The sequence below is a fragment of the Diadema antillarum genome, unplaced genomic scaffold (genome assembly GCF_040938485.1).
Source record: "Diadema antillarum isolate AM-2024a unplaced genomic scaffold, OU_Dant_1.0 seq00000565_RagTag, whole genome shotgun sequence".
NCBI classification, from domain to species: domain Eukaryota; kingdom Metazoa; phylum Echinodermata; class Echinoidea; order Diadematoida; family Diadematidae; genus Diadema; species Diadema antillarum.
In genome coordinates, this window is record NW_027271504.1 from 1,437,130 (window position 1) to 1,464,429 (window position 27,300).

General features: G+C 38.2%; 1 protein-coding gene across 1 annotated transcript; it reads left to right on the top strand.

Moving 5' to 3' along the window:
- The first annotated feature begins 10,478 nt into the window (after nt 1–10,478).
- On the top strand, nt 10,479–26,951 carry LOC139735179 (ubiquitin-conjugating enzyme E2 G1-like). Its single transcript, XM_071645941.1, has 6 exons — nt 10,479–10,603; nt 13,248–13,350; nt 14,826–14,923; nt 16,027–16,205; nt 17,571–17,688; nt 21,697–26,951. The coding sequence occupies exons 1-5, from the start codon at nt 10,558–10,560 to the stop codon at nt 17,649–17,651; spliced, it is 507 nt and encodes a 168-aa protein (XP_071502042.1). The 5' UTR covers nt 10,479–10,557; the 3' UTR covers nt 17,652–17,688; nt 21,697–26,951.
- Nucleotides 26,952–27,300: the final 349 nt, after the last annotated feature.

A 27,300-nucleotide genomic window follows, 5' to 3' on the forward strand; every position in this document is an offset into this window, starting at 1 on the left:
TTCCCATCCCGGGCCAAACCACTTCCAGAAGTTTAAAGAAACTTAAACCTCGATCGCCCTTATTGTGTAACCGCATTATTCTATAGAAAATGTGATGGCAGCTCTTGCACAGTACTGTATTCCTTTGATCGTCAACTCTAACAGCAACTGTTCAACTCCCTTTTCTTTAAGGCAGATCAAACTAAAGACAACGGGGGAAAAAATGACATAAAAAACCGAAAAGTATATAAGCCCGAAACAAAATACAGTATGCCGCCCATGGTGCATCTTGCGCTCACGTTACCCTTTTCCCGCTGAGCATAAGTATCGTTGGTGGCGCTCTTGATTAAGACCAAACTGAGAACAAGTTAATTCATCCATCTGTACAAACCCCAGCTTGTCCACACATTCCCATCCCACCTCCTTACCCGTTCCTGTTATCTGTCCAGACCATCACCATCACCATCATCATCATCATCATCAACATCATCATCATCTTTGGAAAGCGATGTCGCGTGAGGAAGAATAACAGGGCTTGTTGTCTTAGCATGCTGTGATAGCCCGTTGGAAGTAGGTTGGGCGTGCTCAGGAGTACGCCAAGCGTGAAAGATGCCGTTGGCCTTTCGATCCGGCGAGTCGCATTTCCTGTGCATTGAGGTCTTCAAAACTATATAAGGCTGTCAGAAATACAGACGAGTCCCACAGTCAGTAAAAGAAGTCTAGCACGGAAACAGTATGCCCAAGGTACCTTCGCTTGATATGGGCATATGAAGTAGTTAGAATAGCCACTATCAAAATTCAACATTCCATGTTGAAGTTGACTTTATAAATGCCATAGAGTAAAGAAAGAAAACTAAAAACAATGTCTTGAAACAGGGCAAAAGTAAGAAACAACTGCGTCTTTTTTTTAATACATGTTTCCGTGTTTTAATTATATTGAGTCACAATCACCATAATAATGTAGATCAGGCCGTCGTCCTTAGAAAAATCCCTCTATATAGTACTGAAAAAAAAATGCAGTTCAGTTTTACTGAATAAATGGCACTTGGAAACTATAATTTTCCTTGATGTTATATCGTTGAATTACGGAATAACTTGATACAAGGCATGAAGATTAATATGTAAGCCTATCAAAAAGGGAATTGTCAGTTGGTAACCTTATCAATCACATCATCTGATTTTATTGTGGCGGATACTAGCAATAGACCTACACTGTAACATTAATATTCTATTGGTAATAAGGCATGATAATGTTCGTTTGACTTCACTGTCATGACGCTCAACTGTAGCACAGGATGGGCCTAGGTTTATCCTTGTCAACGATGAAAAAAAAAATCGTCATGACGGTTAGCAGTTAACACGTGCAAACGAGACAAAGCTTATGTGGTATAAACAACTGACGGTGAATGACACGCGCGGAACGGAACAATATGCGAGAGCGTAACATACACGAGATACATATACCGTTTACTTTTACAGTATATTATTTCAGTGGTCATAATCTGTATGGTGTGCACGGATCCCGCAAAGGTCATGTGCTACGGTGACTGCTATCATCCAGTAGGCAATATTGCACGCGGATGAGGGCATGAGCAACCACAGAAATATAAGAATTACTATGATCTCTTTGTTTGTTTTCTTACTTGTCTTTCTATGTTTGTATGTTTGTTTCCGTCTTAATAAAGTGAGAAATGTTTCTTTGTGTTCATGGTGTTCAAGGAACGTTAGTGGAAAAGAAATGCTGACACGAAGTTGACTTAATCTTATGATATACCTTAACAAAGAAAAAACAGCAATCTACATGCATCGTACAGACTGTAGGTGATAGTTATAACAATTTCAGTCAAAAATTCTTCCAATGAAAAGTGGATTTGAGTTTATCTGTGACTTTTTAAAAGTATTTATACCTACTTTATGAACTAATTTCATATATACCTGTATATTACAATCAAGTTATAATTGTTACGTTGAATTACATTCAATTTCGAAGTTATTATTATCAGAGCAAGATTGTACTCGTCAAGTTTATCGATACATCTATGTGTGTATCTATACATCAGTCTTTAATTTCTCTTGCGAAGGGCCATACCATGGCACAGCTATATAGTATATACATATGAACATCACTGTCGGATGCTCGCTATTCCCTGCTATTATTGCATTTCTATATAGAGTGTTTCAGATTTTGCGAGCAGTGACACTAATTATTGTCATCCGCCTTTAGAAATATGATTAAAATATGACAGTAGCTGATATTAGATATTGTTGCATTTTGATATACTTTATCAAGTTGAGATTCAATGGGCTCTTGTCGTTCCATCCCATGATGCAATGCGAATGACGTCTATCACGATAACGAGAAATGGCTGTTATGTCCTTCGTTCGGCCTGTATTTGTATTGATCGCGATATAGGACGTGAGTCTAAATACCATTGCACCGATCAGCCAGTTGTACGCGGCATCTCATGTTTATGAAAGCTGTATCAACATCACAATCATTAGGGGAGGCCATCCAATATGCCGTCAGAATTATGTTCTGTTATAGCATATCCTGATATACCAGCGATATATACATCAAAGCAGGTTTATTGTTTAAGCTTCGCTGCGTGATAATATTATTATTTTATGTACTCCTGCCGACTCTCTGGAAATATACGACTATCAAAATCTGTCCCTGCCAGGATGTTCCACGGTCAAATTTGATCATTCACTTAAATCCATGCTCTCTTTAAACTATTTCAACTTCAAAGCGGATACTAAAAACAAGAAAAAAATGCGTATTAGATGTGTAATTCATGACAAACCGCAAGGAAAAGAAACAAGTAAAATAACACAAAAACACCAAAATGAAATCCTTTCAAACTGCACAAATCTTTAATAAGGCCTAAAGATAAAACAAACTACATCTGTGTACTAACAAAATAACAGTATAGGAATATTGCGATCAAATAATACAAGTGTACTAAACATCAGGGTAAATCCGTAATCTCTCTTTTTTTCAACCATTATACTGCTACTCTGCAACAACATGGCAACAACAGCAAAAAAAAAAAAAAAAAACCAAACAAACAAACAAACAAACAATAACATGCGGGCGTGCTATTATACAGGGCGGTGTTGTAGACAGAACGTATAGTAAAGAAAGGATATGGAAGCATAAAAAACTAAAACATTCTAGACACTTACCTCATCAGGCAGTTCACTCATCTTTCCTGGATAAGGATGAATCAGGAAAAGAACCAAACACAATCGGATGAGAATCGTGTGACTCCACTCATTTGACGCCGATGACACTCAATGCAAATTTGCAGTGACGTTTTGTCGACAATTCAATTCACTCCCTGAATATTTAGTGGAAATTAACATCAGAGACTTCGCGCTCTTCGGAACAGGGGAACTGGTTTGCGACATTATCCAGGAAGCATAAATGCATCAAGATAAGTGGATAATAATGTTTTTTGAAAAAAAAATCCTTCGGAGCAAATTCCAAGTGAAATTTGAACAAATTAATCACCTGACCAATAATGTTGCCATATACATTTCTTTTGATGCCAAGGTAAATTAATGTAATCAACTGATAAATTCGAATATGTATAAAATTCTAAACAAAACCTCTTTGGATTGAATTGATTTTGATTAGAACGATAACCAGGTTATACATTAAGGAGGAAATAATATCTGGTAGGCTGATGTAGCCCATGGTTCTCTTTCCGTCAACCTGTGTGGCATTGTCGTACATGGTACCTCCATAATTATCATAATTATGCAATTCTTGTTAAATAGTTAAGTCTATTCCACTTCAATAATGTTCTTTCAGTATCGGTAAATATGTTCAAAACTATTTGCAAAAGTGAAAACCGTTTACAAATCTGATTGCAACATACTGTTTACGAACCCTGATTGATGCTGATGACGAAATAAAAGATTCGTTAAAATTCGCTACGTTCGCAAACATTCCGGCTGCTCAATTATCTATACCCCCTTAAACGAGTCAAGCCCAAGAAGGCTGAACAAAAAGTTCTGAACTGGCATGGAAGTATTTTTTGCTTTAAAGGACCGTCTCTAACTACTGTGTGGCCTATCTAAAGCGAACATCAGAACAAAAAAGTTTGAATATGACAACCATTGCATACAAGCAATAGTCTTCAGTATTATTACAGGTTTACAATAAGTGAGAGTTATGAACTTATGGCTTACGTTGCTTGCTGACAGCACGACGTGAAGAGGTTGCACCATGGTTAGCTGCCTGAGAGTTGTTCATTACTCCTTTGTCAGATGTGGGGCGCCTCTCCGTGTGTACACTTGGGCAATTACTGCTTTGAAAATCGCTCTTGGAGTTAAGTGCACGCCTACGAGACTGTTGCTCTGACGTCGAGCCGAGGAGTTTTTGGCCGATGCATCACAGCGTCCTCAGTTTTACCACCCTGGACCTCCTATCCTTCGTGGAATCTAATAGCTCGTAGTGACTATGAGAATACCCGCTGACTGTGTCACGACCGCGGGACATCTGCCGCCCGAACGCGCCTGTTACTTTATGGCGTTTCACGTTTCTGCAAGACCGGGGATAAATCACCGCATCGCAACACTCGTACTCGAGGGTCACGTGAAAATTTTCCGAGAATTATGCCGATGCTCTTTAATAGGTACTAAGAAAGATGAGACGTTGCCCTCACGATATTAAAGCTCAAGTACGTATACTTTCGACACTCTTGGGGATTTCAATTCTCCACACATTTCACATCAGATGTAGATCATTGGGGGGGGGGGGGGGCACTTGCCCCCCCCCCCATGATTTTTTTTTTTTGGGGGGGGGAGGCGAAACGAGTTTTTGCCCCCACCCCCCCCCCCCCCCAACTTTCCCCTGTAACAAATAATAAATCAATTATCTAAAGACCAATATGAACAATAAAGGCCTTGTCTTTTCTTGTCTAAAAGTTGTCAATTTCATAACTAAAAATGCGAAATTTTCGCCCAGTTAGGGGCGATAATCCTAACACGCTATTAATCTCCATTGTCTATACACCAATATTTACTTATGAGTAAATTTAGTGCATAGAATGGTAGCCTCGCGTCCTCGAGTGTGCCCCCTGAAACATACTTTTAGTAAACCTTACATTTTCCCTTTCTTCTATGCTTTTTAGCAATATAAGAATAATTTTTATTGCTCGAACACTGCGATCACGATTAAGCTTTTAATGAATCAATTTCAGACGAATGGCGAAGTGAAAGTGGCTCGCTCGCTCTGCCCGTACTTATACATGTAGTAAAATGAACAGGTTTCAAAAGATATGATCATAGTCCTTCCCAGTGATTTTTACTATGTTTAATCCCTAGAAATTTGAATTAAAATGTTCTGTAAACGGGACTTTTATACTCTGTTTTTACAAAAAATCCCTACCGTGATACCCCCTCCCACACCCTCATCCGCTCGGTCGCAACGCTCCCTCGCCGAGGATCTCACACCGTCATAATGTACCACAGTATATGTTATAATCGTAGTCCGTCAAACTAAGTTTTTTTCGTCATGTTTACTTCCCTAGAAATTTGCTTTTCAATGCTCTATTAAACGCGACTTTTGTACTCTGTTTTTACAAAAATGCCCTACCGTGAAAGGGGGGTTCCCCCCCCCCCTCCCACACCCTCTCCCCGCTCGGTCGCTTCGCTCCCTCACCGAGGATCTCACACCGTCACATAAATGTACTCCCGTATATTATAATCATAGTCCTTCGCACTAATTTTTTCCACTATGTTTAATTTCCTAGAAATTTGCTTTTAAATGCTCTATAAACGCGACTTTTGTACTCTGTTTTTACAAAAAGTCCCTACCCCCTACCCCCGCTCGGTCATGTCGGTAGCTTCGCTCCCTCGTCGAGGACCTCACACCGTCACATAATGTGCCCCCCTCGAGATTTTGCCCCTCGTTGATGGCAACGTAACGTTTTGGTGATGTTTGTGATCAGACAAAGAACTAGAAAGCTTGCAAAATTATCGTAAATCTATGATGTTACTCACAGCATTTGACTCACATAACCATATTCATGTTAGGGGCGTTTAGATTAAAAAAGAAAAAAAAATCTGCAGATTTATTTTCTTCCTGAATCACCAAATCAAACGCGAACTAAAGATCAGCTTCACTGCATATCAGTCATTTACATCATAGGCGTCTTCTCTTATAGAATAGAACAAACTGTCTCGAAGTACATTTTTGTACTTTGCCCAAATACCAGCAACACTGACATCTTTTATATCCTGATATTTCGATGTATGCGTCTGACCCTCCTTAATGTTCCCGTCCCATCCCCACACTCCTTTAATGGAGGGGAAATGACAGTGTCTTCCAGTCGAGATGACATAAATTATGACTGAATATGTTACAGTCAGGCCATATAAGTATCATAAAAGGTACGAATACAGGTCTCAAATGAATCAAGATAGTCAAATTATTTAGGAAAAAAAATACCTTAAAAAAACCGCGCAGGAACATACTTAATTCAATAACCTCTTTTTTATACACGGTGCTGGTAGAATGTTATCTCGCCTGCATCTTTATTTGTAACAAATCATGTTGTTGTTGCTGTTGCTGTTGTTTATTAGTAGTGGTTGTTGTGGTCCACGGTGTTAATGTTGTTTCTGTTGTTGTTGTTGTTGTAGAATTTTTCGTCTGTATCAAGCCAATAAGGACACTTTCAAACTCTTTGGCTGTTTTCTACGAATGAAGGAATTATAGTCGTTATATACAGTATCCGAGATGTGATCCGAAAGTCACAAGAAGCACGAGCAGTGCGTCAGAATTAGCCAGAAAAGCTGCGTCAGAAATACATAATCCTATTCATCTTTCTCTAACAATGATATGTGTATATTATTTCAGAAATATTACAACACGCGTTGCTGTATGTGTCAGAAGTACATACTAGGTAATCCGATTTATTGTACTTTAGCAATAATAGGATTATCGTGTTTTTTTTAATATCCCTGTGTATAGGAGCAGAGACTAGTATGCGTTACTGTTCTAGAAGTAGATAGTTTGTCATTATCGCTGTCTTATTTACACACACACACACACACACATACACGCACACACACACACACACACACACACACACACACACACACACAAATGCCCACGAAATTATCATTAAAAACTCCCGGAGCAACGACACACTGAGGTGGGATGGGTGGGGCTCTATACACTGCCTCTTTCGAACGCGGCGGAAAAAAGGCTGAGTGAGACATTCAGTGACACCTCGCCTGATGATACAGCAAGCAAACGTATCGAGATTGACGTTCAATGAAAACTCCTGTCTATAGGTTCAGTGACCTCAGGACAGGTGTAATATAGGTTTTCCCGGTCAATTTCACACTTTTGTCATTCAAGTTCCTAATCCGAGCATTCAATTTCACGCATTCCACGCTCGCAGCACTGAACCAGCAATCAAATTCAAAATCTGGTCATTCGAATTCACTATCGGAGCATTTAAATTCACTATCGGAGCATTCAAATTCACTGTCGGAGCATTCAAATTCACTATCGGAGTATTCAAATTTAAGAGAGGAGTACGCATTTCAGCAAAGAGCATTCAAATTCATGTCAAGCTGGCGACGGAATCTCGTCGGTCATTCAAATTCGTGAATAGGCAACCATGTTCCAAATAGCTGCATTCAATTTAAAAGAAGGTCGGAATTTAGTTAGTTTAGGGTGTATGTGCGTGTCTTTTTCATTTAGCTTTGAATATATCGAGATTTATGATGAATATTATCTATTTTGCAGTAGAGGTCCACCTGTTCATGGACAAATATGAACTCGGGCTTCACGAAAAGGAATATACAGGCACATGTCCCTCTGATAGGACGTAAAATGAAGGTACCATGTGTGACAGAGTCACAACTCATGAAAAGATCCCACTTCATTCATTATGTTATCGCAAAGACCAGAGTGTTTAACCCGGTGAAGTGGTCGCACCTATACATTGCCTTATATCCAACTGGACCCCATAGAGACCAGCTATTGCAGCCATCTTCTTAGATGAAAAATGCAACAAACAAACAAACAGACATTAGGCATTGTATATGCCTACAGACAAGCATGATACGGAAGGTTGACAAAAAAGCAATTTCAACTAAGCCTACATTGAAACTGATAACATGAACATTAAGTTGTTTATTGCTATCTTATTGGTTTACTTTTGCGGGACTATTATGTGAGGTCATTGTGTGTCATTTTGTCTTTAAATGATAATGCATTACCATTATGTGGCTAGTGTTTGGGCGTTGTCAGCATGCATGCAGTATCATCAAGAAATATGATTAGATTGTCGTGTTGTTTGGATGCACTGCTGACTGGACCTTACAATTTAGAATTTTTTAAAATGAAAAACAAAGACAGAGAACGGAAAAACAATGTAGAACCTTTAAACAATAATAATTACACTATATGCAAGCATTCATTGGTTGTGTATGCCATTTCTCCTTTCTTAAAAAGTCTACTCCATTTTCCTCGTTAAATTGATCGCACGAAGTAGGAACTTGATCGCCTGAAAATGAAAATGAACGCTCGATCCAAACAAGCTCGTCGGGACTAGGTCATGACTAACGCGTGAATTTGAATGCACGAGAAGGAAATGCAATGCTCGCATTTGGAAATTGAACGCCCAATCGTGAATTTGACTTCACAAAAACGAACTTGAACGCCCATAAACGAAATTGATCGCTCGGATTCTGAATTTGAATGCCCGAATATTTCTGCGTGCGTGCGCTGTGTGAATTTGAATGCACGTTAAATGAATTTGAATGACCAAAGTATGAAATTGACCGGGAAAAACTATAATATACGACTTTATCATACACCGGTCGTTCGCCTCGACTTCCCTGCTGACGATGAAAAAGTGTCATCGTCCCCATGACTTCACACGAACTGATGAACGACGTAACCACATTGGGGTTCTTCAAAACTTATGTTATTATATATAGGCCGTCATCAATGACACATTATGGACACTTTGTTTCTAGTATGCGCCAGAGGTAAAAATAGAAGTAACGTCAGGTAACTTTGTGAGAGGTGTTGTTTTTATTGATTTGTTTATTGTTAACATTGGTGCTATTTCCGATATTTTTTTATCATTATCATTATTATTAGTGGTGATGCCGGGTGGAGCAGTAGGCCTAGTAAGCCTAGTAGTAGTAGTAGTAGTAGTAGTAGTAGTAGTAGTAGTAAAGTATTAGTTAGTAGTAGTAGTAGCTGTAGTATAACTATAATGTCTATAGAAGTTTGACAAAATATAAAGTCTTTATCCAATCATTTGATTTACGACAACAGTCATACTAACTATAATATAGTGCCAAATTGCCTATTTCCACGCATATTATACACAATTTAATTTTGAATTATAGGGCCCTACTTCATACGTCTGTAATTTCTTCGGTAAATGAACAGGCGCAAAGAACTCCAAGCAATAGCTATTCGCGATTTAAGATCTATTTTGTATCTCTCTTTTTTTTCTCTCTCTCTCTCCATCTCTATTGAGCCAAGTGAACTGGAGTAAAGCTAGGCATCACAACACAACATAATACGGTATTGAGATGCAGTGGCGTCATGCTATCAGAATGTTGTGTTCTCGAACGTGAATACATACACCAAATTGAAGTGAATTACGCATGCGCAGTCTTGCCAACAATCCATAGATGTCTGAATGTACTAGATGGCGAAGATAGAACCAAAGATACTGAACGTTTGATATTTTTGATATTTCTGTACACGTGTATCATTATGTATGTGGATACGTACAATGTATGTATTATCAAGGAGCTTCACAGTTTGAAGCTCCTTGGTCATTCTACCATGCTCCCAGGTGGGACCATTCAAGAATAAAATCCACAATTATAATTATCATTATCATCAATCCTCATCACTATCATTGTACAATAGCGCGGTCGGGATATAGCCCCAGTACCAACGTATGCACCTACACCTTCTGCTTAGTAATAATAATAATGATAATAGAGAGACTCTTATAAAGCGTTCATTCTCCCTAGAACAGAGTACATTATGTATCACGTTACAACAGAGTAACTAGTATCTCAGGATCATCTTATAAAACATGCTGCCTACGGAACTAAAGAGAATTTGGGCAGAAAGACACATCGCAGACCGCGCTTGAATAGAATTTACAAGCTATAGTAGGGATAATGTGAATTTTTAGGAGGGAGAGAGAGCTCAGAGAGAGAGAGAGAGGACTGAAGAAAATGGATGATTTCACCCCCGCGGTGAGGCGAGACCTACATGCCTTCCATAATTATGGTTCTATTTCTATGGACATGCTATTTCGGCGCAGCTAGCTAGAGCAGCGAGCACGCTGATCGATCACACTCAAAAGCACTGCCTGGAACAGCTGAACAACTATCGTAATCGTCCGTAGGACTTCTCGGTGGTTCGGTTTTCCATAGATCTTATATACGTACGTACGTACGTACGGCCGGTACGATACGCATACTGTGTAAAACACCACCGTGTAACTGCGGCGACACTTTCCTGTTTGTGACGTTACGGCAAATTGCAGTTCAATGTGCTAAGTTTAGCGTAATATGGCTGCACAACAAGGGGTCTTATTGCTTAAAAGACAGCTCCAAGGTAATTCAGCCGTATCTCTTAGTTGCCTCAATGTGTTAAACGTGTCAGTTCACCTTTGAGAGAAACTGTTAGCTGTCACGTAGTTTGAATGAGTGTTGTGCAGCGTAGGAATGGTAGTGTGAGGCTTGTTCACCATTTATTGTGCGAATGAGTTATGCGTAGAGTAATGCGACCTGTGTGATGCATGTTGCGCCCTTTGTTCGAAGGCAAGGAAATCGGGCTCGATATCGAAACAAAAACAGAAGATCGAATACATTGTCTTTACGAGTAGATTACATATCCTCACTGATTACCGCAATTCAAATCAATTTGACAGTCTTGCTTGCATGGTATCGTTTATCGAATTGTTCGTAGAAGGAGCGTTATGTGAATGAATATGATGTGATTCAGACTGTGTAGAACATAGTGTAAACTTAGTGTTGTGTTGACGTGCTACCGTCATTCGTAATGTAGCTAGTAACGTTTATACTCCTACTAGATCCCTATATATAGTAGTCTATCTCATCATGATCTTAAAACGTGCCTGGTACCAAGGGTATCCTAGTCAAGTTACATAAAGCCAAGCCATGATTTGTTAGGGCAACCCATAACAAGATGGGCAACAAAATATGAACCAGGAAACAAAAACGATGAATACTTGGCTGTTGTGGTCTAGTCGGATCAAGCTGGTCCAGTTCAATGTGGAGAGTGGTGTAACAATTGGTTAGACCCAGAGACCCTTTTCTTGTGCTGTTTTTGTTGTAGATGTTTTGTTGTTTGTTGTTTTTTTGAGGGGGTGGGGGCGAGAAGCTTCATAATTATGTTTAGACTGAAACCCAAGGAAACTACATTATAGCTTGACATTCGTAACTTCACTTGCATCTTACATTTTATTGGAATGTGAAAAAAAAGAAGAAATAAACAAACCAAACACAGTGAAATTGAATTGTTGCTTGGTCAGTGAAATATTTGATGCCCATTCTTTCAGGTGGTTTTCTATCTATTTAATAACTCTCTCATTATGAAAGGGATGATATAGTTTTGGTTGAGATGGGGATTCAGGTTTTATTTTTTATTTTTTGAGAGGGAGAGATATACTCTAGATGTCTGATAAGGAACCATTTATGAGATATGAAAAAGCATACAACTCTAAGGGGAATTCTAAGTTTATTTGATGAAAGTTGGTTTTGAAATAGCTGATATCCAAGTACAAAGTGGTCCTAATAGAAGGTGGGTCCCACCATTTACATTGTACATGTATAAGGACCTCTTTGTTTTGGATATCTCTACCATTTCAAAACCAATTTTCATCAGATGAACTTTGAATTCCTCATAGAACTGTCTGCTTTTTCATATTTCATAAGAGGTTTCTCATCTCACAAAAAAAAGAAACAACAAAAACAAAAACCAGGAAACCTGGAAACATGAAGCCCCATCTCAACCAAAACCATACCATCCCTTTAAACTCTGTCACAGGTTAGTCAGCAGGTGTGTGCATCATTTACTAGAATATGTATGCATGCATGAACCAATACTGATATTAATGCCGTAAGGCTGTATATGACTGTTAGAACTGAACTGCCAAGAAAAATGTAATAAACAAAACAATGGTTAAGTGTTCAAATTAATGTACATTGTATATCAATATGGATTTTAAAGAGAAAGCTGCCAACTTATAGTAAATGCCATCACAGTGACTCAAGGTAAATCATGCAAGTGCTTGCACAGTTGCAGCCACGTCCCTGGATGTAAGATGCTTAAAAGATGCACCCAGATAACAAAATTTAGATTTGAGATATGTTTAAATGTCCAATATTGATTCTTTAGAACTTTATTGTTTCTTTCTACACTGTAGTAGCATTTAATGAATTATGGCAAAAGGCTTGATTTTTAATGCTTGATTAATGATTGACAAATAAGTGTATATTTCATCATTCATTTATTATTCATTCTATCATTTTTTTCTCCCTGAAACACATTGTCGTGTACAAATTGTCGCAAACACAAACAAATTTTGATATACATTTCATTTTGTAATGCCAACATCAAAACGATATCATTCATTTCTGAAAAGTATTTCTTTAGTAATACGGGTACCAGAATTTCAACACATGGCTTGAGTATGACAGGGCAATAGACAAGATATTACACTTTGAGAAAAATATTATGGAGGTCAGGATGTTAAATGTAGTGTCAGAGTGAGTCCTGAAACATTTCCTTTCTTATGCTAAAACTCTGAAACACTTCGCTATTCTACAGAAGTAATTTTGCGTGATATGGGTAGAGTTCATTTCGAAAATGATAATGGGAATTACAGTAGTGGTTTCTTCTAAAGATTTAGGCATTATGATATGCACAGATGTCTTGATATCAAGTTTGTCTTTTGAGAGACATGATTGTAAGGCCTTTTTAAACTGGTTTTAGATATCGATACACGAATACACATAGAAAGAAGGAAGTCAACTTAAAATTACCTTTAAGTCTACACTAATCACTATAATTTGATAAAGAGCTGGAGCTACATTGTATTTGAAGGAAATCGCATGCCACTGCAATCTTTTCCCATACGCTGTTGCTCATTCTTGTCATAGTTCCTGTCTGTCCACACTATAATTTGTTTGTCTGTTTGTTTGCTTATGTTTCCCTTTCACTGCATCTCGAACAGATCTGAGGAAGCAGCCTGTGAGTGGGTTCTCGGCAGGCCTGATAGATGACGATGACATCTACAAGTGGGAGCTGCTGGTCATGGGACCACCTGATACATTTTAGTGAGTCATGAAATTGGCTTCACCTTCGTGCATTACTCAGGAATATTATTATCAGCTATATATGTACATGTTTGTTTTTTAATGATAGAAATGATGAGAGTGATGATAATGATAACGGGTTTAATTGTAAGTAATGATGATGGTGATTACCTCTGCCAAGGAGACTATGTCTTTGCCAGTGTTGGTTTGTCTTGTTTACAAATAACTCAAAAAGTAAGAATGGATTTGGATGAAATTTAAAGGAAAAGTTAATAATATGACACAAAGAACAGATTATTAAATTTTGGTAATGACCTGGACCACCATCTGGATCCAGGAACTTTTATGATTTTTTTCTTAAGGATATCAAACGTTGGCAAATAGAGCCAATAAATGAGGGAGTTCAAGCTGCGCATATTTGAAATGTGCATGTGCGCACTGTGCACACACTTAAGGCGTGACATGCAGGAAGCCGATGAGGTAGACTCTGAGACACTTGAAAGGCTTTTTATATATCATTTGCATAATGGACAATTTTCAGCATGTGTGTATGGGTGGAAATGAGCTGTTTGGTGGAGGTCCGCACTCTCAAAATGCTTTTCTAATTATCAATCTATTATCGTTATAGTTAGTGCTTGAATTATATTGTAGTGTTGGAAATAGTAATTATGCACTTACTCATTACTTACGTGTAATGTAGTTTAGTTTTCTACTCTTCAGTTCCTTTCACTTCTTTCCTCACTAGCTAGGCTGACTTTTTGCTCTTCCCCTTCCTTGTAATCCTAACATAAAGTATACCTTTTTTTTTGTTAGTTTGGTCCTTCTTCATACTGTTACATTAGAGTTATTCTTTCGTTTGGCTTCACATATATAATATGTACTTGGAGTCCGTCATCCTATATTTAGTTGAAATTCATCTTTTTGATCCATGCTTTGGCAATCATATGCTTGAAACGTGTATGTTGCATGATGTGGATCATTAGTTGTGGAATCAGTTACAAAAAACAAAAAAAAATGATACTATCATGTGTGGTCATTGATTTCAATTGATACAAACAGTGTGTAGATGCCATGTTGATAATCAGGCTGAGATACATTGACCACACTACAATGGAAAATATATATGCATGGCTCGACACTAACTTTTTCTTTTGGTGGCCCGATTGGGCCAGCAACACCATATTCTTTCCTTTAAAAATGGTGGCCTGGCATCTATTTCTGGTGACCCTGGGCCACTGGGCCACTGCTAATGTCAAAGCCCTAATATATGGATGCAAATATGTGAGTGACTAAAGCAAAGAAGGCATAGTTTCTCATCATTGCAGTCTGATGTCCAACACTCTGCGGTAAATTTATATGGTTGCAACTATTTCCTTTGTCAGTGGATAATGCGCACTGCAGATCTTGATGGTGTATTCTGTATTCATTTCTACATGATGTCGAACTCTATTCGTAGTTTGATTCTTTTATTTCATTCTTTATTCTGTCCCCTGCAGTGAAGGAGGATACTTCAAGGCTCACCTGATATTCCCCAAGGACTACCCAAATAAGCCGCCCAAAATGAAATTTGTCTCAGAGATCTGGCATCCGAACAGTAAGTGTGATTCGAAAAGGCTAGCTTTTAAAGGACAAGTTCACCTTCATATACATGTGGATTGAGTGAAGGCAACAATGTTAGTAGAACAAATCATTGAAAATTTGGGGAAAATCCGACAATCCGTTCAAAAGTTATGAATTTTAAAAATATCTGTGCAATCACTGCTGGGGGAGAAGACTACTACAGTGTATGATGTCACATGCGTACAACGATATAAGGAAAATAAAAAGAGAATTTCACAAAACTTGACTTTTTTGATAAAGTGCACATTTCCTTGACTTGTTAGTGACTTATGTTAGGGGTAATATTATTCCCCCTGACTTCTGAAAGAGAGAAGTCAAGTGTTCTTATATTATGTGAGAAAAGTGAGAATATTTTGAATTTTCTTTATACTTTCTTTATATAGTTGTACTCATATGACATCACAAGCTATAGTAGTCTTATCATCCAGCCATGACTGAGCAGAAACTTCAAAAATTCATAACTTTTGAACGGATTGTCCGATTTTCCTCAAACTCTCATTGATGTGTTCCACTAAATATTGCTGCATTCACTCAACCCACATGTCTTTGAAGGTGAACTTGTCCTTTAATACTGTTCTTTCACGCTATGCCATACGTATACCCAGAGTATCCCATATACAAACCCCCCCCCCCCCAAAAAAAAAAAAAAAAAAAAAAAAACTCTGGTAATGCAAAATGTAGGCCTGTTGTAGGTATTTAAATTATAACAATGTGTATTAAGTGTATTGAAATTGTAATGCATGAAGAATTAATTCTACAATAAGCAGTGTGATGAAATTTCTAGTGGGGGCATGGACCCTGAGTTCATTGGTTGACTTTATATGTGATGAAGTTTCTGCAGTATTTGTCTCAGTTCATATGACAATATATGTTACTTTAGAGATAACAAAATACATTTAATAGATAAAAAGAATTATGATGCAGCGAAATGTGCAATGTTTGTAGAAGATGCATACAGTGTAGATTAGTGTTTTGTTTTTTGTTATGAAAAATTTCTAAGGTGGTCCTTAACTCTGGTATTTTTCCTTCTCTCTCTCTCTCCTCTTCTTCTCTTTCTCCTCCTGTCCTTCCATCCAGTTGACAAAGATGGTGATGTGTGCATTTCAATCCTACATGAGCCTGGTGAAGACAAGTGGGGCTACGAGAAACCATCAGAGCGATGGTTACCGATCCATACGGTGGAGACAATATTGCTCAGCGTCATCTCTATGCTAGCAGACCCCAATGATGAATCTCCCGCAAATGTCGATGCTGCTGTGAGTACAGTTACCCATGACATGCTTAAGACCATGTAGAATTTCCGCACTTATGTGTTTGAAGAGGAACTGTTGGAAACAATTACTTTTTTCCTGACCAAACCAAATGTGAAAGCATCTCTTTCTGACCACCCCACCCAAAAAAAAGAAGAAAAGACTAGAGTAAAAACAAACAAAGGAGGGGGAAAAGTTGAATTTTTACAATGTTCTATTGACTAAAAACTTTAGACAGGTTTTACTGTGTTAAACATTTTACAAGGTAGTTGAAAGGTTTAAGACTGATATTAGTACAGATAAAATTACAACAAAGTATTTTACTTCAAACTGTGTATATCCTTTTGCAGAGTTTTATGGCCATTTCCTCAAAGTTTCCATGGCCACCTGATGCACGATTTTGCTCTGCTCAGTTGATAATGAATGGCACGTTTTCTGTTTATTGTGATGAGGAATTCTGTGTTGTTTTTAATTTTGATCCTCAATTGAATGATATTGAGGGCAGAGGTGAATGAAGATATCCCTTACACATTACATGATATGAATTTGTGTACCTTTTGAAGAAGCCGTCACCTTAAAAAACAATTGACCCATTGAGGACGAGTCCCGAGTATACTCGGGCGGGTGTCTATGGGAAATGTGTGTTGTAGCAAAATCAAACCGTCCTCAACGGGTTAACTTAATAAAACTAGTAAAAGCCATGAATCCATCACTCAAATTGTAATAGAGTTCAACTCCATAAAATATATGAGTATTTAAATGTTGTCTCATCTTAATAGATACAACTTTGTATTTTGATCAATATTAAATTGTAGCAAATTTTTTTTATTTTGTATAAGGAGGACTAGACATTTTCAGTTTAAGGAAAATGTTGGCCAGATCATACCTTAGATATTTTGTGGACATGTTGAAATTTCTGGCGGAGAAAGCTCAAAATAGCTGCCAGTTTACAAATAAAATCACATACAGAGCAGCACTCACAATTATGAATATTTGTTCATTCACATGAGCAAGAAACACTTGTATGTGCTTTTAACCTATTGATCGAGAAAATGTTATGTCCATGCATACCATCAAAATTCTTTCATTATCATTCAAACCATGTTGAAAGTTTCACTGATTGAAACTTTTACTGCATTACTTCCTTTTCAAACATCTCACCATTCAATGCAAATTTCTGTGTTGAAACGATTATGAACCAAGCAGAAATGGGCAAATAATGATTTGGAGGAAAACGTCCTGGCTGAATCATAGTTGCGAATGCCCTTTTTTTTTTACCATAAATTCATGTATCCGCATTGAGTATATGATGTATGACAATGTACAATGTATGTGTATTTTTTTTTTTCTTTATTTTTTTTTTTTTTGCAGAAAGACTGGAGGGCAGACTACCATGGGGCCTTCAAGAGGCGGGTGAAACAGTGTGTGAGAAAAAGTCAGGATATGATGTAAACTCCAGAATCTTTATATTTTTTTTTCCAGCCCTATGGTGAGTGTTAGCAAAATCTGATTTGTTTCATCCTAACCACTCTATTTCAATGCAGATATATTTGTCAGCTCCTAAATGTTTATTTAATTCTATTAAGAAAGTCAGTACTATTCACCAGTAGATATCCATTGTAAGACAGTGCATATCCTGTTGCCTAATGCTTTTACTATGGACTTCTGTCATCGCAGTCAGCAAATTTAACTTCCTCTACCAAATTTGGCCTTGACAGAAGAATGCCGATGCTTCCTTTAACTGTGAAGGGCCACTTTCATGTAGGTATATGCACCATGCCCATTATTGCTGGTTATGAAGGGAGAAGATATGTTAATATTCTGACATCAAGCACCATTGAGTTCAATATTCAAAATTTGCTCTTGTTCCCTGCCTTATCCATTTCTTATCGTAACGCTAGTAGTCATTCAGTTAGGATCTATTCAAATGGTACTACTTCTTAAATGTTAAAGCATGTCTGTTTTTCCTTCAGTCATTTGATATATTTATCCCTCTTCATGCACAATTGGGAGTATTTTGATGATGATGTACCGTATTAGGGAATGTTTCATTTCATATCCAGGTCACTAAAATTCTTGTGGTGATATGATTGATGAACAGGCAATCACATAATGTTAGATACATGTATTTTAAAGACCCAGTAGCATTTAGAAACGTGATCTGATTGAATTGATCTTCATTCACAGCCCACCGAAGTATGTTAAAAAAACAAGAATGGCACCCATCAGCGAATATGTGCATCAAAACATATGCTCATCAGTAACAGTCGACTCCACTTGAGATTCTTCAGCCGTGTGTATACTTACATAGAGATCTGTGAAAGACCTGTACACAATTCGTTACAGAGATTCTCAAATATATCCAAGCTTTCCTGGCCTTATCACTCCATGGTATCCCCACACTATCGGGTCTTTGATCCATCAAGTCAGACGGCCTCTCATTTGACCTTCTGAAGACGGTCTCAAGAAAGATACCATGGTATACATTACCGCCAACAAAAGATAGAACTTTTTTCAAGCGATGCTGAAACTCTAATTCCTACAAGTTTAAATAGTCAAGGCGCAGGGACCCAGAAAAAATGACTTCGTTCAACCCACCCCGCAGAAAAGGTTTGACTGCATGGGGTGGTCGGCTTGACCCCCTGGAATACCCGTAGGTAGTATGTGATTCCAAATTGTGGTATCAATAAAATTTTACAGGCCACTTTAGTTGCGACAAGACCTTATTCTTCGAGAAAAAGTCTGCACACGCTAAGACTACTACCCGTACCACTAGCACTGCTACAGGCGCCTATGCCAGTGGTGCGTATAGTAGTCTTAGCGCATACAGACTTTTTAGGCGACAAACAAGGGTTTTTGCCAGCAAACTAACTTTTCACGCCAAGCTGGGGTGGATGTAGTGTAGTTTCTAGTCGTTTTTATTTCGTCTTTATTTCTCCAAGTTAAAGCAAGCCGAGTGAGAGCGCATACCCGGTGATTGCGACGCCAGAACCGTTTTTTGTCGCAATCACTGGGTATGCGCCCTCACTCGGCTTAGCGCAATACTGCGGGCTTCTGCACAATACACAAGCTGCAACTCAGAGAAATAAAGATGAAATAAAAACGACTAGAAATTAAGACCATGGTCGGTGACGCTTGTCGCTATTGGGGCACTGAAAATGACAAACTTATCACAGTTTTTGCATTTATTTCATGAAGAATTCATCAAAACTGCATAAAACTATAAATGTACACGTTGCTAGAGATGTCGGCAATACAGTGGGATTCATTGTAAGTTATGATTATATTGTGCATGGTTGCCATGGTAACCGGATGCCTACAGGTGATTGGTAACCCCCCAAAATATCTGGAATTTAGACAGGTTTGTTTCCTTTGCCTTGCGTGCACATCACCCATTGTAGATCGGATCTTAAAGTACCTACCTCAACACTGTAAAATTAGCCTGGATAAAAGGGAAAAGACGCCCAAGAGTTTTCCCTCATTCTCTCCTAAGCATTAATTCATGACTGCACGTTTTGATACAAATATACATATCATGATTTTTCATTTTATTCTATAATTTTTTTTTTACAAAAGCTAACGAACACAAAAGTATGCTTAATTCTTTGATGGATAATCCAGGGCACGTGTATGTTCCTTCTTTAGAAAGGAATTTATCTGCATTCTTGAATAAACTTCCTTTACGAACATGAACAGTTATTGCTTTCCTCTGCTCTTTTCCAGGATTGTTTTGAATAACCATCGCTCTGTAAATACTCAAAAGAGATAACATTAGAATATAATTGGCTTAATTGCTCTCTGTATTCACCTATATTTTTAAGGGAAATTTGTGTCCATACATTACTAAAAACTACATTTGCCTATATACTTTGAAGTCAAATTTGTGTTGAAAGTACGACGGATGCAACTTTTTCATGCATTTTACTATTCAAAAATGATATTTCTTTCAATGGCTGTTTATTATGCCTTTGTTTACAAATTTTTCTGTAACTTGAGAATGCTTCAATATATTCTTCACATAAGTGGTACACAATGCAGAAGGAAGGACATGCTTGTTGAGCTTTTTGAAACTATGGGCTTTAGTTTTTGAGTTATTGACAGCTGAACCCTGATTGGATAATACTGGTTGCCTTGGCAACAGAAGAAAACTTTTTATACAATAATCAATAAAAATATTTTTTTAATTGCATCTATAAATTTTATTTAAAAAAATCAAAGTTTGCAGCAGTAGGAGACATTTAGGGGTTACCAATCACCTGTAGGCATCCGGTTACCATGGTAACCATGTACAATATCATAACTTACAATGAATCCCACTGTATTGCTGACATCTTTAGCAACGTGTACATATATAGTTTTATGCAGTTTTGATGAATTCTTCATGAAATAAATGCAAAAACTGTGACAAGTTTGTCATTTTCAGTGCCCCAATAGCGACAAGCGTCACCGACCCTGGTCTTAATTTCTCGTCGTTTTTATTTCGTCTTTATTTCTCTGAGTTGCAGCTTGTGTATTGTGCAGAAGCCCGCAGTATTGCGCTAAGCCGAGTGAGGGCACATACCCAGTGATTGCGATTCGGGTGTCGCAATCACTGGGTATGCGCTCTCACTCGGCTTGCTTCAACTCGGAGAAATAAAGACGATATAAAAACGACTAGAAACTACACTACACCGACCCCAGCTTGGCATGAAAAGTTAGTTTGCAGGCAAAACCCTTGTTTGTCGAAGAAAAAGTATGTGTGCGCTAAGACTACTACACGCAGCACTGGCACTGGTGCCTGTAGCAGTGCTAGTGGTGTGTGTAATAGTCTTGGCGTGCGCAGACCCTTTTACATTTGTTCCAACAAATAATGATGAAAAATAGCCAGTAAACTTCTACTGACACCACAATTTGGAACCACATACTACCTGGGGATGTTCATGGAGGTCCCATCTACCACCCTGTCTGGTCAAACCTTTGCTGCGGGATGGGTTGAACGAACTCCTTAATTAAGCCTCTTACAGGAATTAGCGCCTTGACTAAAATGGTTTCTTATGGCGTAGGAGGAGCAATTCCTGTGATGGAGTGGCCACAAGCATGTATTATTTGTGTAAGGCTCATCATTCATTGATGTCTCCCAGGCATTCTGCAGGGATTTGTCCCATGCATAGCTCCACCTGTGTCACAGAGGGAATAATGCACAAAGCATCTGAACCAAATGCGCACAGCAAGTTTTATCTCCGATCTTTGGGGCCCTCTAACTCGGGCAAGATCTACTTTTGGTTCATATCGGTGTTCAGAATGTCAAGGAATGTGTTGCATCAAACAAGAAAAATGACACAAACTATTGATGTTTTGCTGATCAGGGTGTGCTGCCATCCTCCCTTGTGATAGTTAGTCAGAAGAAAGCTACATCTTGGTCACCTGAAGATTGACACTTTATCCAAAACGCCCTCATTAACGTCGACTATTTGTTTAATGTCCATTTTTTCTCCTTTGCCACATCTTTTTTTTTCAGATATGTATGTCCTGTGTGTACAAAGGAAGACAGCTTTGAGAGAGGAGGAAGACAAGTACGGCAGTACCCAAGAGGAAGTGTTGGGAACCAGATAGTGGAATGTTGACTGGACCTGTCTGCTCGTCACCCTAGAGACTCTGAAACCAGGTCTGGTTATCGTCATCAGTGTTTGGATTTTTTGTTTCTGTTTTTGTTTTTTGTCTCTGTTGTTGAATAAACATTTTCTTATATAGAATATGTAGTGTGTTTATCCAGATTGTGACAAAAAAAGAAGAAAAGAAATGAAGACAGCAACAAGAGTGACACTGATAGAATGAATGGAAAAGTGCAAGGATTAATGGCATTAGGGAGTGTGTATATTCCGAACGAGCGTGACAGCAGCCCATGCCAAGTAGTGCTCATCGTTAGCTCCAACTCCAAAACTTGTATAGACAGTAGTGTACTACACACGATTTGAAGGACGTGTCTACACTATTTATGGCACCAATTTTTTTCCCCGCATGTTTTGAGAGAATAGTAGTAACTTGAAAAAAAAAATAGAAAAACTCCTTAGTTGGTGCTTAATTTTGCAGTTGCCACTGTGAATTTGCAGTGGACATTTCCAGCATCTAAGCAGACAGACAGACAGAAGCTTTTTCAAGAAAGCATGTGCAAATGAGACCCAGCTTGTGTGTCATATCACATTGTATTTGTCTATAAAGTAGCCATTCTTCTTTTGAAGATTGATTGGCAGGGATCATTCACAGATGGCTTGTGCCACTTGTTCTGCTCATTCATCAGTTTGTGCAAAGTCCTTGATTTAATCAAATTGTATCTAAAGAGCTGCATCTGAATCATGGGCAGATAATATATCACATATTGCTCGTACAGCATTGTAGATTTTCACTTCATTGCGGACTGCCCCCACCCCCCCCCCCCCCCTTGCAAAAAAAGAAGAAGAAAGGATAGAGACATGATAGAAGTTGTTCATACAAAAGCAGAGGATGTGATACTCACTTTGATAACATCTTAGATCATGACGTTATGCTCAAAGATTACACGACCACTGACAAACGCTTGGAGAAGGATTTTGAGTACACGACTGAATCTTTGATGCATCAGAGCTTTTTTATTAGCTTTTGGAGTGATTGCATGGAACCAGGTGACTTGGCTGCTTCATACTTCTATCCTCAGTCTGTTTATGGAGTGGCAAAGTTTACATTTTGCATGATGCAACTACTATATGTGAACTGATGTGATTGAAATGTAGTAGTAAGAGGTAAGAGAAATAGATATCAATGATTTCTTTGTTTTTCCCCCTCTTTGTTTTCTTTGACGGCAAGAAAAACCCTGTACGGTTGTATGTCAGACTCACATGCTAGAAACGGGAGTTTCAAAATGCTGGAATTTTTCACCAGAACCTGCAATATCCAGTGTCCTCTGAAACAGAAACCTTCTGCCAATGTGATAACCTTTCATGCTCTTATACACTGTATATTCCCTGATGGTCAGGAGAGATATGTGGGTGCATATTGTGGGGTCTCTCCGTGGAGAATGTGTGTAGATCTTTGTGTAGTACATTGCCCGAGCCGTCCATGTAGTTAAGACCGTGGTAAGGTAGGAGTGAATCTGTCGTCCCTAAGGGCTGCATTTATTTTATCTTGTTTTTCATGATTTATCAATTCTTTTCATATTTTCGATCGATACTGTCGCCCCTTTCCAGATTGCTAAAGATTGCCAACGATACATGTGCCTGCTATCATAAAAGATAAGCTTGATGTTATACAGCTACAGCGCTCATCGTCACATTCTTCTTTGACCCAGTCTCACTTTCTCCTTTTCTGGCACTACTATCTCAGGGAAATAGAAAAATAATAATTATATGAGATTAAGAAAAAAAAAGTAGTATCTAACTTCAGATCACAACCCTTTGTGTACTAGAACTGTTGAAGGAAAAAACAACAACAAAGGAACGCTGATATGAAAATGTGTATTTCGTTTCACATGGCACATTTCAACTTTCTGTGTTTTCAAGAGGAGCTTACTCTTTCGAAAGTTGCTCAAGAATGTGTGTGAAATTTACAATGCCCGTTACTGCGATGCTCTAATTTGCTTAAAATTTTTCCAACAACAACAAAGCAGGTGTGAAGTTTTTGTCAACCTTTGCATGTGCAAACATGCAATGGAAGGTAAGGTAAGGTTGTACAGGAGATGTGTGCATGTCAGTTGTCATGTTGATAAGGTGCCTATAGGGCCTCTTTTCTTCTTCTGTCGAGTCGTCAGTTCATTCGGAGTTGAAATTTATATATGAATTTAATTCAGGTTTTCTCTTTTGTGATTTTGTAGCATGTATGAGATAAGAACTTCAAACACACAACTTTCATTATGTCATATGCATGTCGTGATTTATATGTCCATTCAGATTTGTTTAACTGTCTCTCAATCCCTTTGAGCCTCTTTTTTTTTTTCTTCATTTTTATTTTGAGGGGGGTCCCTTCTGATCTTCAAAGTCTTTACCTTGTGTGTCTTCCAAGTTCTAGGTGATAGTTACATCTCCCTACTTGCATTGATCAAGTGTTGTCAGGTATAGTGTACTCATTTCCTGGAAGTAGTGTCAACCCTATGAGATGCTCCAGAGAGGACTGGCCTGTATTTATTAATACTGTGATATTTTTCTGCAAACATTAATATATGACATGTTCATAGTAATATAATGAATCGTGTGTTGATACTAATACTACTAATACTTGTGTTTCTTGTGTTTCTTGTGAGCACATGAAAAAAGAAATCTTCCTGTAGTGTTCAATATAACCTCCAGCATAGTTTTGCTGATGATAATTATTCTAGGAGAAACTGTCCTGTAGCTGTGTGGCATGCATTGAGGCAGAAATGCATACCCCAAGATAAGAGCTGAACTTCGTTTAACAGCAGATGTTTAGCAAAACAACAAACATATCTTTCCCAAAAAGTAATGACTTATATACTACACACAATATCCTAGCACAATCAGTACAGTTTCTCTCTCTGTGGAACAGCTACTCGAGCTAGGCTAACTTAGATATAGTTCTCATGCTTTTATTCCTTTTATTTTTCCCTACTGTTCCTGTACTGGGGTTATGTGATCACCTTGTGCAAATGAAAGGGACATCTTTGCCATGTTTTGGAGTGGTTTCCTGATTCTATGCTTGGGCGTTTAAAAGTGTATGTGAGTGTGTAGATTCCTACTTATGCTTCTCTAGATACATGCAACACTTTCACCTGAGACAGTTCACATCATAGTTTTTTGTCAGTCTCTGATGCATTGTTTGTGATTATAATGACTAATTTTTTGTTGTTGTTGCAGATGTGCTACGTAATTCCACAAACCTACAGATATACTCATTCGTGACAATAAGACATATTAAGGTTCTAACGTGTCATTTTAATTTTTATGTGTACCTGTAAAATGTTCTTTGTCCTTAGGACGGTTCTTTGTGTGAAAAAAAAAGTAAAAATTATAAATTTTTCTCTATGTATTTTGTCACATTCCTATGGGGTACAGGTGTATACATTTTTTTTCCTGTACGTCTGAGTGTGTCTTCGTACAGTTTATTCTCTTTTTCATTTCTAAACTATGTCTAGGGCATTTGCAAATGTATGTTTAATACCTGTAGCATCTTGTGACAACAATATCTAATAATGTATGGGATCATTGCCAAATTTGTCATTTTGACTTGTAGTAAGAGTTCCAATTGAAAGAGAAAGATTCAGATGTATTTTGGAAACTCCAGGGAATTATATAAGCCTCACTGAAGTCGAGTTGTTGACCTGGCTTTCTATGTGTCTGCTCAAGAAGAACATAGTGACTGCCCGGCTCAAAACCCACAATAAGTCACAGCTTAGGATTCTCTGTAAAGGACTGAAATAGTCATTTGGTTTGACCGACTCAAATCTTAAATTTTGTCTTACCTGGGGGAAAGTAATCTCTTCTCTACCTACTGTCGAAACTTGGCAGCTTAAGGCAGAAAGAAAATTGAGATATCAGCTGTTTTCTGGCATTTTCAGAATCTACTGCACAGCACGCCTGAGTGACCCTAATCTTTAAATCCTTTTTTCTCCCTTTTTTTACGAAACTGAACTCCGTTTTAAATTCTCTCTTTTTTCAATCACTTTTTGAATGAGTTAGGCTGATTTCATTTCAACAAGTTGTATGTATCAATCTTAAAGCTTAAGAGCTTACTCTTTCAAACTGTGTAGAAGAGTGAAAATTCATTCTGGCCTACTTTTTGTGAATTTTTAGCTGAGCGGTCACTTAAAATGCAAATGTGCTCAATGGCAGTTGATGATAATGCAGTTTCAATCAAGGACTGTGCCCTTGAATTGGCAGACTATCGGTCTTCAGGATAAAAACATTTGTGGATTGATCTAAAGATGCATTGTAGGTGTCCATGTGCATGGATATACATGTGGGTTTTTTTTCCTCGGTGTTCCCGGCTGTTACTAAACCTGCTGAAAAAAATTCACAGTCAATTTCTTGTGCCCATTGTGGTGAAACCAAGGATGTTCTTGGTAAAACTAAGAGCGCCATCTAGTGATGTTGGCGTTGGGCAGTCATCTGGCAAGCAGTCGTAATGATGTGTTCATGCACGCATTGAATTATTGAGTTTTCCAGGTTAGGCTGTTTCAGTCTTGCCCTTCTGTCCATTTATCAATCTGTTTTTGGTTGATTTCTCTTTTCCCTTGTATGTACTTGTGTGATGCTGCAAAATACCATCCCCAAGTTGTGCCCAGGTTAAAAAAAAAAAATAGTCAAGTTCATTGACATGCTATCAGTGCATGACGTTGTGGACAGTGTTGTGCTCTGAATATTCAACACAAATAGAGTACTGCCACTCTTCCTTTCTGTTTCTTGTTATGATTTTCAACACTCTTGCAATAATTGTGATCTCTTCACTATCCAATATATGATCATGTTATTTCCATGAGGATGCAGTGGACTGTCCCACAAATGCCTTCATGCATGAGGAGGAACCAACGAGAGCTTGTGTTTGAATGCATCAACAATTCTCCTAGCACTGTATTGGATGAATTATGAGGAGTTATCTCCCCATAGCCAACAAGCATATTTGTTTAGCACATGTACACAGACACAGACGCACACACATACATACACACTTTCGCACTCACATACACTCACACACAAAGTGTAATGTTTATGTACATGTATGGTAACTCATTTGCTTGAAGCAACACAGTGTCACATATAATTATTGTACTTATCTGTGCTGCTTTGTGGAGACTGGGAAAGCGCAAAAGGGGAACTATTGATCATCATTAATACGTAGTGTAAGGATGTATACTAGTATGTATGCAGAGATGAGATACAGGAACAAGTCAAGAGAGGTCAGTGACCTTTGGCTGTGTCTCATTGTGGGCTGAACCCACCCACACAGTGTGTGTATATAAGTAATTTCGGTTTCAGCGTTTCCTATTCCAGAGTAAAACTGAATGTTTATCGACTGCCCACATTAACAGAGAATGTGAAAGCAATAGGGGTTTGGGTGGGCAGAAGTCAAGCTGTAAAGAAGGACTTATAAAGTGGGATATGTTGATGGAGTTTTTTATATTTTTTTTTCTGTGAAAGTA